Source organism: Somniosus microcephalus, chromosome 1 (genome assembly GCF_052327205.1).
Source record: "Somniosus microcephalus isolate GS21.2 chromosome 1, FLI_Smic_1.0, whole genome shotgun sequence".
NCBI classification, from domain to species: domain Eukaryota; kingdom Metazoa; phylum Chordata; class Chondrichthyes; order Squaliformes; family Somniosidae; genus Somniosus; species Somniosus microcephalus.
The window spans coordinates 434,585,477-434,603,917 of record NC_140987.1 but is presented as its reverse complement, the minus strand read 5'-3'; the positions used below and the strand labels follow the sequence as shown (position 1 = coordinate 434,603,917).

The window sequence follows — 18,441 nt, the reverse complement described above, 5'->3', positions numbered from 1 at the left end:
GCTTGAAGAGAATGATCTTACACTTGATAAGGCAGCATCGCACGAAGCCGCAGCGAGAGGCACTGCGGAAATGCAGCTGAAGGCAGCGGTACTCAGCGTAGATCAAATGGCTTTGGGTACAACGAAATGTTATCGTTGTGGGAAGACAACACACGATCAGAACCAATGCTGGTTTAAAAACCAGGAATGTAGAAAATGTGGCAAGCTTGGTCACATAGCTAAAGTATGCCGGTCAGGAAAGAAGACCAGCAACAAAAAGTCACCGCAGGAAAGGTGCAGAAAGGTACATAAGGTGGCTGAGAAGAGTTCGGATGAACAGAATTCGGATTCAGAGTCCAACAGCAAGGAACTGGGCAGTCTGAGAATTCACAATGTGAGTAAGGAAGCTGACCGACAAACTATCTGGGTCACACTGCAGATAGCAGGAGTCCACGTGAAGATGGAATTGGACACCGGATCGGCGTTGACGGTCATGAATAAGCAAGATTACAAAAAGTTATTCACACATATTCCCCTACGGGATACGGAGATAGTATTGCAGACATACACGGGGCAAAGAGTATACCCCATCAGAAAAATAAAAGTCAAGGTGAGACACAAGGGCAAAGAGCACCAAGGAATGGACATATATGTACTACCTGAGGGAGGTCCACCACTTCTGGGACGGGAGTGGATCAGGAAAATAAATATGGACCGGCACCCCCTAAAAGCAATGACGGAAAGTCCAGAAAATGAGCGGGAAGTCCTGAGGTGTCCAACGTGCAACAAAGTCTACAAACAAAGGGTGAAAAACCTGTTTCAGAAGCACGTGCTGCAGTGCGGAAACCAGACTTCACAGGAGGATGGTGACGGGTACAAAGCCCAGGATAATGATTCAAACACAAGGAGGTACCCCCGACGCAGTGCCCGGGCCCGCTCAACTACATTTTTCGGGTTGACTCCCTTTTATGGTGGCAAGTCATATGGTGAAGAGGATTTTCCATTCTACCGAGATCCTTCGGGGAAGAAAAGAGGAGAGCAGTCAACTCAAGGGCAGGTAGACGGAGCCGATGATCCAAGCACGTCTTCTGACGAGGATATGGAATACGACTACAACTTCACCAGAACTGTCATCACGTCCGATCGCGAGGGAAGACTCGAGCCGTGCAGTTTCTTTGACGGCGAGGAAGATTGCCGCCTACCCAGGATCAGCTCAGACTCTGGAACTGATGATGGTAAGATCAGCCCATGTGCAAAAGACAAGTCTAAAATGGACTTGCAGTCTAATGACGGAAAAACGAAGGAGTGCATAAATGCTTCAGAAGAGAACAAAGTATCAGAACAGAATTCCACTGAACAACAACAACATAGTTTAATAGAGAATTCTGAGTCTGTCCAGTCTACAGACATGCACATTTCTGAGGAACACCGGGCTCGAACTCAACTCAATCTCAAACTACAACAGCAATTAGATCAAATGATTCGCCGTTTTGAGCAAGGGATGAATGCAACAAAAAAGTTCTTTGACAGAGAGTGGGAGAATCTAGAAAGACAGCAGAAGCAGCTGATTGAGAAAATGGAACAGGAACACACAAACCGTCTGCGCGATGAGGCCAAACAAATCAAAGCTGAGCAAGAAAGGGAATATGTCAAATTCATCGATCAGTTGAAAGCTAAGAAGAAAGAGCACCCTTTTGTGAGTGGTGTCAGCAGTAATAAGCCACTCAGGGAATTGGTGGCAGAGGCAAAAGCTGAAGTGATGGAGGAAATAGAAGGCAATAGAGAGGAAGCAGAAGATGATGACTCATCTGAACTGTTATCACCCCTACCAGGTCACGCACGTGGTCCCTCCGAACTGAGCCAAATCAGTCTGGAAGCAGAAAAACTTCCCAAGGTACTCGAGCCTTTCGAAGTCAACAATGCTGGTTCTGAAGTTACGAAAGTTCAAGCTGTTAAGTCCAGTGAAGGACCATTAGATGAGTCACCCCAGCAACGAGAACCAGAGACCCCTGAAAGGCGCCATGCTGACCAGATCATAGAGTCATCCGAAAAGGGACAATCTACACCACAACTTTATACGCCTAATGATGAAGCAGAGATACCCATAGTATCTACCTCCGATCCGGTGATACTGCAACCAGATGAACTCGACACTGGCATTCAAGCCGAATCGACCTTGCCAAAAGAACCTACTACACCACCGAAAACTACTACACCACCGAGAACTACTACACCACCGAGAACTACTACCCCACTGAGGCGTTATCCGGACCGAGTCAGGAAGCGCAGGAGGCGCCGCCGCAGAGACTGAATCTGTGAACTGTTTTTACATGAAGTTGTGTATATATGTTATGATGTTATGTTTAATGGGGAACATATATACTGTTAAGCTAAAAAGGGAGGATTGTAGTGTATGTAACCGTTCCACCTTTAAGAGAACTATTTTAATAACCGTTCCACCTTTAAGAGAACTATTTTAAGAGTTGCACTACTTTATCTTGGCTGCTGTATACTGTAATACCGACAGTGACCACACCGATATATAAGTGCTGTGTAAGGATCTATTGGGCAGTTCCGCCCTGACCTTCAACCAGTAAAGACCTGTTAAAGTTTACTCTTGTGGTCTGTGTAGTAGTTCTCAATATAACACACAGACTTAACAGAATGGGCGCATTAATAACCTTTTAAGTGCGGAAGTGGCTAAGCTTCATTTTCCGCACATGTTTCTCCTCTCTCTGAGAAAGCACCTTCCTTTTTCCCCACCCCGATCATTACCCCTGGCGTGGATCTGGTGTACACCAGTGCAAATTCCAAACTCTGCTCATGCAGTTATACAGACATGTAGAAGATAGTCATGATAGCAAAATACTGCGGATGCTGGGAATCCGAAATAACAACAGAAAACGCTGGAAAAACTCAGCAGGCCAGGGCAGCATCCGTGGAGAGAGAAACGGAGTCAACGTTTCAGGTCGAAGACCCTTCTGACGACGTTAACTCCATTTCTCTCTCCACGGATGCTGCCCTGGACTGCTGAGTTTTTCCAGCGTTTTCTGTTGCTATTTAGAAGATGGTCATGTCCGGATGATTGCAGCCTAGTTCATCACTAAAATGGAACATTATTTGTTTGGAGATCTTGCCAGACTGCTCCAACAATGGGCCGTAACTCCAGCATCGGGAAAGGACCTCTTGCTATGGAATAGACTCTCATCAAAGCTAGTTAATGCTGTATCAATTAACTCCTTTAAAAAGAAGCTGTATGAATGTCAAGTTATGGAAAAAAAAATCCAATTATGTACTGTTAAGAACAGACAGGTAAGTCTAGATAGGCCATTATTTTACAGTGAGTAACTCAAATTGTGTTTTCATTACATGGGCTTCTAGGGTTTCGGGGATCAAATTACTTGATTCCATCCATTTATAATTAAGGACGTTAGTTAATGGGGACTGAGTAAGTCAAATTCTATTTTGAATTTATGGGATTTTCCTGGATTTCTGTTGCATTCTGTGATTCCATCTATTTTTCTGTAAAGAATGCAAATCAGTGGCCTTGGAGATAATCAATTACTGTATATAGAAACATAGAAGATAGGCGCAGGAGTAGGCCATTCGGCCCCTCGAGCCTGCTCCACCATTTAATGAGATCATGGCTGATCATCCAAATTCAGTACCCTGTCCCTGCTTTCTCCCCATATCCCTTGATCCCTTTAGCCTTAAGAAATATATCTAACTCCTTCTTGAATATATTTAATGAATTGGCCTCAACTGCCTTGTGTGGTAGAGAATTCCACAGGTTCACCACTCTCTGGGTGAAGAAATTCCTCCTCATCTCAGTCCTAAATGGCTTACCCCTTATCCTTAGCCTGTGACCCCTGGTTCTGGACTCTCTCGACATCGGGAACATCCTGCATCTAGTCTGTCTAGTCCTGTTAGAATTTGATAAGTTTCAATGAGATCCCCTCTCATTCTTCTAAACTCTAGCGAATATAAGTCTAATTGACCCAATCTCTCTTCATACGTCATTCCTGCCATCCCAGGTATCAGTCTGGTGAATTTTCGCTGCATTCCCTCCATGGCAAGAACATCCTTCCTCAAATAGGGTGACCAAAACTGCACACAATACTTAAGGTGTGGTCTCACCAAGGCCCTGTACAACTGCAGCAAGACATCCTTGTTCCTGTACTCAAATCCTCTCGCTATGAAGGCCAACATACATACCATTTGCTGCCTTAACCGCATGCTGCACCTGCATGCTTACCTTCAGCGACTGGTGCACAAGGACACCCAGGTCTCCTTGCACTTCCCCTTCTCCCAATCTATTGCCGTTCAGATAATAATCTGCCTTCCTGTTTTTGCCACCAACGTGGATAACCTCGCATTTATCCACATTATCCTGCATCAGCCATGCATCTGCCCAGTCACCCAACCTGTCCAAATCATACTGGAGTTTCTCTGCATCCTCCTCACAGCACAGACGCCCACTCAGCTTTTTGTCGTCTGCAAACTTAGAGATATTACATCTAGTTCCCTCGTCTAGATCATTAATATATATTGTGAATAGCTGGGGTCCTAGGACCGATCCCTGCGGTATCCCACTAGTCACTGCCTGCCACTCGGAAAAAGACCCGTTTATTCCAAGTCTTTGCTTCCTGTCTGCCAACCAGTTCTCTATCCAAGTCACTACCTTACCCCCAATCCCATGTGCTTTAACTTTGCACGCTAATCTCTTTTGCGGGACCTTATCGAAAGCCTTCTGAAAGTCCAAATACACCACATCCACTGGTTCTCCCTTATCTATTCTACCAATCACATCCTCAATAAAAGTGTCATTTGTAGAGTTCAACAGACTAGGATTAAATGTTACATGATATCCTGGAGTGTTATGCTCTATTGCCTTTGAGGTCAGGGATAATTTTGAGTTTTCTCTTCTTGGAATGTTACCTGTGGTTAGCCATCTATCTGAGTTGGGTAGTCCATGACTACACAAATTGCTCCTCATCTGTTGGAAAGAGTGGCTCAATGAGCTGAAAGGCTCTTTCTTGTTCATTATTTTCTTTGTTCTTGTGTATTGCACCAGTGCAATGTTTCCATTTCACACACTATTTGTCCTTGTAGCTCTCTGAGTCATGCTACCATGGAACTTGGTTGACTGCCCAAGCTTGTTACATTAGAGAACTGTTGGTAGTGAGATTTACGATCAGCCAAAGTGACACCCATTGCAAACCCATTTAAATGTATGGAGCTGCATTTATTATTAATGATGACCTATGTTGTTAAAGCAAAAATAAGACAAACTCACTTTGTGAGTGACATTTGGCAGGTCTGCATAGGGCATGCTCTCATGGGTGTCAAATTTTGACCAGCGGGAAAACAGACAAGCAAAATCTTGTCAACTGATAGTTCTCTCACCTCTGGCCAGCAACTTCTTTCTCTTTCTATCTCTATCCTTATTATCTCCATTTTATTCTTTGTAGCATCATCAATAAAATAGAGATAATAAAATCAATGTTCCTCCTCAGCTCTACGTGGGCTGGGATTTCCTAATTCCGCTACTGGCGGTTTGGGTCGGTTCATGCCCTCTGCTCTGACCGTGGCCCAGTTTTCTTCCTCGTGCCTCTTTAAGCCTGCAGGGCGGACTCTCGGCAAGACCGCAGCCACCAAGAGGGAACCCGCCACTGGTGCAAACGGGGTTTCCGTCCATCTTCCGGCAGCCGATCAGGAGAACCCCGAGGAAATTCCTGCCGCAAGACTCATCATACTGTCTCCTCAAAACTCTGGAGCTCCTCGATTCCCTCAGTCTCTGCTCCTGTGTACGATCAATGGGCTTTTAATATTGAAGCTTGGTGGCACCTGATCACGAATTGTTGCTTTACCTCACCTTTCCTCCTACCTTTTTCAACTTTAGTGGTATTATGGGCTCGGGTCTTTCTCCCGGATTTCACAAGTTTAACAAAAAATGGTCCGTCTGCGCAAAAACTAAATTTCTCAAATTCCAGTCTTTGTGTGAGATTTAATCATTTAATTTTTAGTCGAACACATAATTCTGTGTTTTTTGTATTTAGCTTTTGGGGCTTCCTGAGGGAAGTTACTAACCATGAAAGAGCCTTTCACACCCTCAGGACGTCCCAAAGCGCTTTACAGACAATGAAATACTTGCCACTCTTGTAATGTAGGAAATGCGGCAGCCAATTAGCGCACAGTAAGCTCCCACAAACAACAATGTGATAATGACCAGATAATCTGTTTTTTAAAGTATTGGTTGAGTGATAAATATTGGCCAGGACACCGGAGAGAACTCCCCTGCTCTTCTTCAAAATAGTGCCGTGGGACCTTTTTCGCCCACCTGAGCGGTTTAACGCCTCATCTGAAAGACAGCACCTCCGACAGTGCAGCACTCCCTCAGCACTGCACTGGAGTGTATGCCTTGATTTTGTGATCAAGTCCCTGGAGTGGGACTTGAATTCACAACCTTCAAAACTCTCAAAAAAATAGCATTGTCTCGTATCTCTTCCTGAACTCAAAAGACAAAAGAAAATTAAGTCAAACACTCTAGGATATCAAATAGATTTTTGTTGAATCACCACGTGACATTCCTTTGTTTAGAATAGGGCCAGAACCAAAGTGCTTACACAGTATTTGATGATCTCCAGGTATATCTACTCGTTTAGCCTTCAGTTCTTCTGCAACTAGGTAGTCACCTGTTCCTTTTTATATATAGAATTAACTAGATTTTATGGGAGCCTATTCTGTAGCTCAGTGATCATCTTATAGGCCCAGAAATTAGGTTCGGGGGCTTGCCGTGCGTGCAAGCCCCCGATGTGCACTTACCCGGCGCGCCGACAGCTGAAGCCTGGGCCTGCTTGGAATTCCTGTCACTGGCCCGGTTCAGCTGTCGGCGCGCTGTGCTTGCCTGATCCAGCGACGTAGTTAGTGCAATGTGCCGGCTGGGATCAGGTGAGCACTGGGCAGCCAATCAGGGGAGGGGAAACTTCATTCATGAGTTTGATAGTAAGAACTGTCAAGCTCATGAAAACTACGGGCGCCCAAAACACTACTTAAACTTTAAATAATTTTTTTTAAAACATCCCACGAATTAAATGAACTATAAATAACTTTAAAAAACTATTTTAAACAATTAATCAAATTTTTGAAAAAAATATTTTTTTAAGAAATCGGGTCTAAAAATAAACTTACCTTACTGTAAAGTCCTTAAAAACAATAAAGCTGTGGAAAAAATGTTCTAATTTTAAATAATAGACCACTTACCTTAAAAAATCAAGTCCTTATGTCTCCTTTTTTCATTTCTAAAAAGTTGAGGCCCTTACACACGGGCAAACCTGTCAAAAAGAAGGAAGTTCAACGCGTGCGCGCAGAGTCCTGCGCGCACGCGTTGGACCTCTCAATCCCTTGGAGGAAATGCCGGTTTCCCGCGCATGTGCTGTGCATGCTGAAATCTGGCACTTCCAACGGGCCCACGCGTGAGTACCCCGTCCGTACTCACGCGTTGGGACAGGAATTACTGGGCCATAGGGTGCTTGTGCCTTCTTGGGCAATCTACCACGAGCTCCAAAGTCTCCAGGGTAACCTATTTCTAGATTGTGCTTGTGCATCTCTTGAGTAAATCACAGATTGAGATTGTTGTCATTTGCTTAAGTTTGTCTATCTAATTTGCACCTTTCTGTATTAGGTTGCTCATTTTAGAAAAGCTGCTCAACCAAGCCTGTGAGCTGACTCGAGGTGAGATATTATTTGTTTTCTTTATTTCACCCGAGGAAAATGTTTTCTTTAAGGCTACTGCCTTGTATCCACCACAAACATAGAAACATAGAAGATAGGAGCAGGAGTAGGCCATTCGGCCCCTCGAGCCTGCTCCGCCATTGAACGAGATCATGGCTGATCATCCAAATTCAGTACCCTGTCCCTGCCTTCTCGCCATATCCCTTGATCCCTTTAGCCTTAAGAAATATATCCAACTCCTTCTTGAATATATTTAATGAACTGGCCTCCACTGCCCTCTGTGGTAGAGAATTCCATAGGTTCACCACTCTCTGGGTGAAGAAATTCCTCCTCATCTCAGTCCTAAATGGCTTACCCCTTATCCTTAGGCTGTGACCCCTGGTTCTGGACTCCCCGGCCATCGGGAACATCCTTCCTGCATCTAATCTGTCTAGTCCTGACAGAATTTTATAAGTTTCAATGAGATCCCCTCTCATTCTTCTAAACTCCAGCGAGTACAAGCCCAATCGACCCAATCTCTCCTCGTACGCCATTCCTGCCATCCCAGGTATCAGCCTGGTGAATCTTCGCTGCACCCCCTCAATGGCAAGAACATCCTTCCTCAGATAGGGTGACCAAAACTGCACACAATACTCAAGGTGTGGTCTCACCAAGGCCCTGTACAACTGCAGCAAGACATCCTTGTTCCTGTACTCAAACCCTCTCGCTATGAAGGCCAACATACCATTTGCCTTCTTAACTGCCTGCTGCACCTGCATGCTTACCTTCAGCGACTGGTGCACAAGGACACCCAGGTCTCGTTGCACTTCCCCTTCTCCCAATCTATTGCCATTCAGATAATAATCTGCCTTCCTGTTTTTACCACCAAAGTGGATAACCTCGCATTTATCCACTTTATATTGCATCTGCCATGCTTCTGCTGAATCACCCAACCTGTCCAGATCATACTGGATTTTCAGGGCATCCTCCTCACAGCACACTCTCCCACCCAGCTTTGTGTCGTCTGCAAATTTTGAGATATTACATCTAGTTCCCTCGTCTAGATCATTAATATATATTGTGAATAGCTGGGGTCCTAGCATCGATCCCTGCGGTACCCCACTAGTCACTGCCTGCCACTCGGAGAACGACCCGTTAATTCCGACTCTTTGCTTTCTGTCTGCCAACCAGTTCTCTATCCAAGTCAATACCTTGCCTCCAATCCCATGAGCCTTAACTTTGCACGCTAGTCTCTTATGCGGGACCTTATCGAAAGCTTTCTGAAAGTTCAAATACACCACATCCACTGGTTCTCCCTTATCTATTTTACCAGTTACATCCTCAAAAAATTCTAGTAGATTAGTCAAGCACGATTTACCTTTCATAAATCCATGTTGACTTTGTTCGATCCTGTCACTGTTCTCCAAGTGTTCTGCTATTACATCCTTTATAATGGACTCTAGCATTTTCCCCACTACTGATGTCCGGCTCACCGGTCTATAATTCCCCATTTTTTCTCTACCACCTTTTTTGAATAGTGGGGTAACTTTAGCTACCCTCCAATCCATGGGTACTGTTCCAGAGTCTAGCGAATTCTGGAAGATGACCAGTAATGCATCTACTATCTCTAGGGCCACTTCCTTAAGTACCCTCGGATGTAGATTATCAGGCCCTGGGGATTTATCGGCCTTTAATCCCGTCAATTTCCCCAACACCATTTCCCTACAAATACTGATTTCTTTCAGTTTCTCCCTCTCATTATACCCTATGTTCCCCGACATCTCTGGGAGGTTATTTGTGTCCTCCTTTGTGAGGACAGAACCAAAATATATATTTAATTGGTCTGCCATTTCTTTGTTCCCCATTATAAATTCCCCTGATTCTGCCTGCAAAGGACCTACGCTTGACTTCACCAATCTTTTTCTCTTCCCATATCTATAGAAGCTTTTACAGTCAGTTTTTATGTTCCCTGAAAGCTTACTCTCATACTCTATTTTCCCCCTCTTAATCAATCCCTTTGTCCTCCTTTGCTGAATCTTAAACTGCTCCCAATCCTCAGGTTTGTTGCTTTTTTTGGCAAATTTATATGTCCTCTCTTTGGATCTTATGTTATCCCTAATTTCCCTCGTTAGCCACGGTTAAGACACCTTTTTTGTTTGATTTTTATGCCAAACTGGGCTGAACAAATTCTGTAGTTCATCCATGCGATCTTTGAATGTTTGCCATTGCCTATCCACCGTCAACCCCTTGAGTGACATTCCCCAATCAATCCTACCCAACTCACGCCTCATACCATCGTAGTTTCCTTTCTTTAAATTCAGGACCCTAGTCTCTGAGTCAACTACTTCACTCTCCAGCTTAATGAAGAATTCTATCATGTTAAAAAACCGCCTTCTTGAATTCTGGTCCCTAAAAACACCCACTTTCCCCTCTATATTTTGGGTAGTAAATAAATGCAAGCTACTTTTAAGTCTAGACAATGAATCGCCTACAACGATGTAAACATTAACACTTTTAATACAATTAAGAAATTACACTTTTGATTTTTTGTTCTTACTTCAGTGATTGCCTTTTAGAGTGTTTTCAATAAGATTTATTGTTGTAACTTAGTGATGTACATCACCTAAAAGAAGTAATAGATACTTGCAATTGCTTGTGAATTACTTTGAAGTGCAGCATCAGCTATTCAGTGCCCGCAATGCCCTATAAACAGCCAATTTGGCGGCATTGGTTACGGGAGAATTGTTGGTCAGGGCAATAGGACACCCTAATCTTCAAATAGTGCCAAGGGATTGTTGATTTCCATCTCAACCACTGAAACCGGTCTTGTTTTAAGGTCTCATCTGAAATACAGAACCTCCCTCAGTACTGCACTGGAGTGTCAGCCTAGATTAAGAGCTCAAACCCTGCTATGAGGTTTGAACCAACAACTTTTGCCCCAGAAATGTAGTAGCTCTATGTACAAACTGGATGCTACTAACTAAGCCAAGCTGATGTACATAAACCTGCTGGCCAAGACATTACCAAATTGTGAAATATCCATAGGCCAGTTCCATTGACCTATTTTGGGTTAACTTTTCCAAATATGGCCTCTTGTTACATTTATTGCCACAGTAGATAAGCTTTCTATGTTGGATCTTAGATAGAAACATAGAAGATAGGAGTAGGCCATTCGGCCCCTCGAGCCTGTTCCGCCATTTAATGAGATCATGGCTGATCATCCAAATTCAGTACCCTGTCCCTGCTTTCTCCCCATATCCCTTGATCCCTTTAGCCTTAAGAAATATATCTAACTCCTTCTTGCATATATTTAATGAATTGGCCTCAACTGCCTTGTGTGGCAGAGAATTCCACAGGTTCACCACTCTCTGGGTGAAAAAATTCCTCCTCATCTCTGTCCTAAATGGCTTACCCCTTATCCTTAGACTGTGACCCCTGGTTCTGGACTCCCTCGCCATCGGGAACATCCTTCCTGCATCTAGTCTGTCTAGTCCTGTTAGAATTTTATAAGTTTCGATGAGATCCCCTTTCATTCTTCTAAACTCCAGCGAATATAAGCCCAATCGACCCAATCTCTCCTCATACGTCATTCCTGCCATCCCAGGTATCAGTCTGGTGAATCTTCGCTGCACTCCCTCCATGGCAAGAACATCCTTCCTCAGATAAGTGACAATGGACAAGCATTTCTGCCACATGGAGATTCTTGGAGGGTTCTCACAATGGCAGAAGTTCTTATCAAGAGCTGATGCAGAGAGTGGAATGGAGGGAAAGGCAGAGGAGAGCTAAAAGCTGCAGAGGCAGAATGCAAGTGGTGGAAGATTGGCATTGTTAATTTGGGAACAAACGAAGAGGAAGATAAACTAAGGGAGAAACGTGACTTTGTTCCATTTCCTGTTTTCGTGAAAATGAGATCAGATTGATTCAGAATGAAAATGCTATATGTTATCTTGATGGTCAACATTTTTTTCTTCCACGTCTCTGTCTCTAATTGCAATATTAAATTGTGGCTGTTTCCTGCTGTCCCTTCTGCAGGTGTGCACATTTAGCTTCCTCAGACTTTGGTCGAAGCTCGGGTGCTCAAACTGGATGTCTCCCCACTGAGCATGAAGAATTACAGGCATTTAGAAAATGGGAGTTCCACAGGAGATGGTGAATGACGTGAAGGGGGTTGAACCTCTTTAGCCACCTTGTACCCTGACAGCGATGCCCGAAGCTGAAGATCCTTCAATTGCAACGATTTGATATCTTGGGTCCTCTCTGTAATTCCATTGATCTTACAGAGACTAGAACACATCCACTTATGGAGTGATAGACATTGGTTGGAGCAATTAATTTGTAGCACTAGGGGTTCCGTTTAAATTCCTTGCTAATATGGTAAGGTAATGGTATCTGGAAGCCTAGAGGGATTTACACCGTTTACTGTCTGTCTTTAGGACCAATTGATCCTTAGCAATCTAAGTGATCCAAGATCTTGTTACATTCTAAGCTTAAAAGGTGCACACGGCCACTTAGACAATCAATTTGGGGATTGTTACTGAGACATTTCTGTCAGTGCTATTCCTGTGACACCTTTCTGTAATTGGGTTACTTTTAGGAAGATGTGCCTCTACAATTGTCTACCTATTGTTGATATTTAATGCCAATAGCTCAGCAGTACTGTATATGCACATGTCAGAGCAGCACCTAGAACAGGTCTTGAGAAACTCAATCAAAATGCCATAAGAAGGCGGATATTCCTCATTAGTCTAAAAAAGACGAGATGCCTTCTAGGAGGGAAAGCGTGAAGAACATTACATATAAAGCAGATATCTGAAATGTGTGTGGCTCTGTAATCAGAAAAAAATGAACCAATATTGTTATCTAACACTGCAGAATTTTACATTCTGCCATATTTTATGAGAAAGGTCTTGAGGTGAGCCGCCTGTTTACCTGTACTTGTGACTAATTGGTTAGCATCAGGCAGTTGCAAAAGATTTTGGTAATTCTACACTAACGTTTGAGATTGAAAATCTCCCTTTCATCATTGATTTAACTTTTTGAATTAACCGGCTGTTTGTGGTATTTCCCAGTGTAAGACGCTTATGTTCTTCAGTTTTCTTTTGAATGAAGAAAGCAGTAGGGTCAAAGCTCAGCCATCAGAATATGCAAACCATAATATCATGGCCCTGAAATTCCTGGGGAGATCTTGGGAAGGTGGAGCAGGATTGCCACCTGTCCATTGATTACGTCGATGGCCTCTCCCTCCCCCCCCCCCCCCACCCCCATGCCTGCTGTCTGAAATACCATGGTCAGACCCATTTGAGTAGCTAGAACGGGCACCAGTGCTGTTTCTGGCACAGCTAGGACACCCCACTGAGTGGAGGGGAAGAATTTTGCCGCGGCACTTTGCCTCACATTAGTGCAACGAGATTTGAAAAGCAACTCTGGTTCCTTCTGCCAGTTTTGGCAATGCAGTAGATTGTACTGCGAAACCAGCTTTTGGAATTTTTAAACTCTCACCTCTTTCTCTCCCCCCCCCCTCCAGTACTGGATACCAGGAACTCATGGGAATGCCTGTTCAGCATTGCTAATGGCATAACTGAGGGCAGTGCGTTGTATGATATGCCCGCCGATTTTGTAGGTGTGGGCGCTTATGATAGGGTGACCATATTTTCTAAACCGAATCCGGGGACACACAGGGTGGGAGCACAGCAAAGTAGCCAGCATGGAAAATGTAAGTTGCGCAGTGTAGCGAGGCAAAAGGTTTTGTTGTTTTGATGCGAAACGAATCTGCAAAAATTAGCGGCAGAACTTTCCGCCTGAATAATGCGGCTGCTGTTCACCAGCATCTGCCGGCCGCAATCACCGGCTCCTCCCCCTCCTCACAACCCGACACTCACCCACTCCAATCCAAGGCCGCCGAGCGTGCTTTGACCGGCTCCCGGCATGTCCACACGGCTCGGCTCCAGCCGCTGCTCTTTGGTCCGGTTATCAGCGGCTCCAGTTACTCAGACATTTTGGCTCCAGGGTCGATTTCTCTTAAGCCGAATTTCACAGGAGTACCCGGGGATTCGGTGGGGGGTTTGGAGCATGTGTACTGCGGCCACAGAGCCTGATCTCTGCATAACTTAAAATCCCTCCGTGAGCCCACCCCTTCTACTGGTTGAAAACAGGAGATTGACATCCCTCCCACCAATCGGAACCTGCCCTGCCGCACAACCCCGCCCACTTTATTTTCCCGGTCGTAGGGCAGCTCGGGGATACGTGGCTCCTGATTGGAACCCGCGCGTATTTGGAGGCGAGTTTCCTGAAACGGGGATTCTTCTGGGGACTATGCCCTGGGACGCAGTCCCTCATCTGGGGACTGTCCCCAGAAAACGGGGACGTATCGTCAGCCTAACTTATAAGCCATCCTTTGGAAGCGCTGGGTTTCTGACAACAACAACTTGTATTTATATAGCGCCTTTAACGTAGTAAAACGTCCCAAGGCGCTTCACAGGAGTGTTATAAGACACAAAATTTGACACCAAGACACGAGGAGAAATTAGGGCAGATGACTAAAAAGCTTGGTCAAAGAGGTAAGTTTTAAGGAGCGTCTTAAAGGAGGAAGAGAGGTAGCGAGGTGGAGAGGTTTAGGGAGGGAATTCCAGTGCTTAGAGCCTAGGCAACAGAAGGCACGGCCACCAATGGTTGAGCGATTATCATCAGGGATGCCATTAAACCAGCTGTTGCCCCCCTCCCCTTCAATCCCTGGAATTTCAGGGCCTATGTTTTCAGGTTTGTAGTTCAGAATAAGAGATCATCTGCCTCATGGTAAATTGCCCATATGCTCCTTAAGGCTGTAATTAACACAGAGGCACAGGCACTATCGGCTCTCTGATGCCTTACCCAGATGGCTATTCCTTGTATCTAAGCCTGGACATCGGGTGTTGGAGGCGACCATAGAAGCCATTATAACTGAGCCTAACCCTATTCTTAGCTAATAGCCACACAAGTACAATTCAATGTGCTGCATAACAATCAGAAGTGGGAATCCTGCTTAATTTTTCCATTTGAATGCCCCAAACAGGCAACACAGGACAAACCAAGGATCAGATCTAGCATCTTCCTACTTGGTGTGGCCTGGTGCCTCACTACATGGTTCATTTGCCCAGTATACCATGGGGAGTTCATTTGGGTATGGTTGAGGAATGAACACTCAAGGGCAAGATCATTATCATAATCTCATCCTGAAGTGCTCTTTGAACTGGAAAATTGCCTTTAAAAAAAAAATTAAAGCAGATGTGAATCCATTCAAAAAAAAATGGGGACTGTGATCGTCTTACTTCAGATAATGGCATTTCTCACTATACAGCAAAATTCTTAATATCTGTGAAGAACAGTTCCTGAGTAATTAGCCTGCTCCTGGCATAGGATATGGAATTCCATAGAGAACAAAGATTTAGGACCCAAGATCTATTCAAATTGCTGTTACTAATGGCATCATCTGCTGATGTTGTTAATGGCCTCGGCAGTTGTTTGTGCAACAGTTTTTTTGGCTCTGTCTGGAAGCTCTGGCTTCCTGTTTGCACTCGACATTGTGAAATGATGAAGTTAGGCAATATTTCAAGATTAATTGCTATTAGTTAATTAATTACGCAAAATGTGAACAGAGCAGACTAGTGAACGGGTTGACTCTAGGCTAGGTGGCACTGACGCCTTCATACATGCATGAAGCTAATGACCTATAGAAGTTTGTGGGCGAAATGACCACTTGTACCCTGACAGGGTAACAACCCAACTCCCAGTTTTACATTTTCTGTGAGATGGAATGAATTCATTTCATTGCATGTTCTGGTTTCTGAATAAGTAAGCTTGTAATGTAATGCCATCAAAATGACTGAATTTGGAAGAAAATAAGCCTACATTGAACCCAATTCACGAGTGCACATTGTAAATGTTGGGCATCATTGAATTGGCAGGTGGATCCAGGCTTGCTGGTCCAGATCAAACTAATGTCCTAACTCTTAATTTATTTCTGTCATCCCTCTCCAAACACTGATAACCATGGCCTCTGCAACCCATATGGTCCTGAAAATATTAATAGCACTGCCACCGTTGTGATCTCTGTGGCGCGAAGTTTGCCTTTTTCGAAGTTCAATTGATTTCAGCGCTCTGTAGTGGGAATCCCTAGGGCGATGCTGCTGTGACATCAACAATGTGTCCAAGTAGCCAATCAAATTGCAGAATTCTCACAGACAGGAAACCGGGAAATGAGAAGCTGCTTTTATCCGGACTTTTAAAAAATATTAGAGAGCACAATAAAGATTGAGACTCTCACATGGGAATAAGGCAAAAGCTGAAATATCATGAACAAACATTAAAAAAAAAAATTAGTTTTTAGCAGTTGCAATGATCATAATGGAGAAATTTGACACTCCACAAATATAAAAAGTAGTTTTTCAGGGCCAGAACATTTGTTTACCAGTCTATGCACTGTAAAAACCCCAGTTATGCCAAGTCACCTATTCAAATAAGGCTTAACATTTAATGGGGTACTTAACAGTGATATTACCGTGGAAAAGCCCAAGTTTTTGTCAGTTTCACTGGTTGCCGGTTATGTAGTGGGGGTGGGCTCCACAGCATAGTCTGTGTCGAAGTAGTGAATGACTGACCTCAACTTCAGGATTTTCGCATTTAGATGCGTATGGGCTACATCCTGAAGTTGCAGTCAGTTTCAAAGGGATAATAACGGCAAATCTGCTTTAGAAAGCCAACTCCTGTCCATAAGTGAGTAAATAAGCATCAGTGGTACCTCTGCAGATGACTTCCAGTTACAGGTTCTTTCAAATTCTTTCAATTTTATTTCCAAATGTTCTCTGCTCTTAAGAAACATAGACGAAACATAGAAAAATAGGAGCAGGAGTACGCCATTCGGCCCTTTGAACCATTCAATATGATTATAGCTGATCCTCTATCTCAATACCATATTCGCGCCCTCTCCCCCTACCCCTTGATGCCTTTTGCGTCCAGAAATCAATCTATCTCCTTCTTAAATATATTCAGTGACTTGGCCTCCACAACCTTCTGTGGTAGAGAATTCCACAGGTTCACTACCCTCTGAGTGAAGAAATTTCTCTTTATCTCAGACCTAAATATCCTACCTCGTATCCTGAGACTGTGACCCCTCGTTCTCGACCCCCCAGCCAGGGGAAACATCCTCCCTGCTTTCAGTCTGTCTAGCCCTGTCCGAACTTTATACGTTTCAGTGCGATCCCCTCTCATTCTTCTAAACTCTAGTGAATACAGGCCTAGTCGACCCAATCTCTCCTCATATGACAGTCCTGCTGTTATGTCTGACATTGGTGATAGGTACTCGATTGCCTTGGCCTGAGCACATGGAGTTTGATAGTGCTGTTATCGTTGTATTATGTCTGACATTGGATATAGTTATTCGATTGCTTTTGCCTGGGAGTGTGTGATTGGATCAGCCATTAAAAGCAACATGAACTGAGCTCTGCATACGGCCCCTGGATTATCTTTGCAAACGCAACATTTGGCGACGAGGATGGCTGAAATCTCTCTTCCACCACCTCCTCCCTTCCTTGCACTACCCGGTGAGCCCCCGATCCCATGGGTTCACTGGTTACAGTCCTTTGAAACCTACCTCATTGCTCTTGGACTAGAAAATGTGAGTACAGCACGGAAAAAGGCACTGTTATCCCATTGCTTGGGAGCGGAGGGCCAGCGTGTTCTTGGGACATTATGCGCAGCAGACTCAATTCAAACGTATGATGTGGCTGTGGCTCTGTTAAGCACACACTTCTCTGCCCCACAAAGTGCCCTCCTGTGGCGATTCATTTTTAGACAGCGTCACCAACTCCCCGGCGAGTCGGCGCATCAATACGTGGCTAATTTGAGGGGGTTAGCTAGCTCGGGCAAGTTCGGTGCACTACAAGACGAGATGGTGCATGATCAACTAATAGAGCACACCAACAACGTGAGAGTGCGTGAAAGACTGTTACTCGAGTCCGACGATCTGTCATTGTCACAGGCAGTCAACATTGCCTTTCAAGTGGAGTCTGCAGCCGAATGTGCAGCGAAACTAGCACACACACCCAGTGACAGCGCCCTCGGCCCCGCCAGCTCTGACACTAATGCTCGCGCGACAGCAGCAACGCACGCTACCGCGGCAACAGTGTGGAAACTGCGGATCTCGTTCACATGCTACCAGAGCGCAGAATTGCCCCGCGCGCGGCCAAGCCTGTCGTAATTGTGGAAAACAAAATCACTTTGCCAATGTCTGCCGCTCTGCCCCTGTTGCTACAAATGAACACTCAGTCCTCAAGCAGTTGGCCTATAATTCACAACGTGAGCTCTGGGCCAGTAGTGGCTTTCAAGTCATGCACAATTAACCTGAATAATGTGTGCATCCCTCTGTTGTTGGATGCCAGTGCCAGCGTCTCACTGCTGAATGTGGACACATTCAAATGCTTTTTCAGCTCCCTGCCACTCTCTGCGCCCTCCACTGCCCTTTGCGGGTATGGTAATTCGAAAATTGGACTAGTGGGCTCAGTCAACCTCACTGTACGCTATGGAACAAAAGTTTTGCCAGATTTTTGTTTTCATGTGGCACGCCAAGGAGCTAACCTGATGGGACTGGATCTTTTCACTGACCTGGGTTTTTCTCTCGGACACCGGCGGGTCTGCGATTCTGCACGTCGCCTCACCGTGGCGCCAAACATGGCCAGCACTCTTCGAGGGTCTGGGCTGCCTGACTGCCTTCACCCA

The 18,441-nt window shown here is 44.7% G+C and overlaps 1 protein-coding gene across 1 annotated transcript in view; it reads left to right on the top strand.

The window, feature by feature from the left end:
- eda2r (ectodysplasin A2 receptor) overlaps window positions 1-17,164 on the top strand; it is a 60,981-nt gene extending 43,817 nt beyond the window's left edge. The window contains exons 10-11 of the mRNA XM_086000816.1: window positions 7,664-7,713; window positions 11,725-17,164. Of these exons, the coding sequence (XP_085856942.1) occupies window positions 7,664-7,702 (39 nt within the window). The 3' untranslated portion in view covers window positions 7,703-7,713; window positions 11,725-17,164. The remainder of the gene's footprint in view (window positions 1-7,663; window positions 7,714-11,724) is intronic.
- Window positions 17,165-18,441: the final 1,277 nt, after the last annotated feature.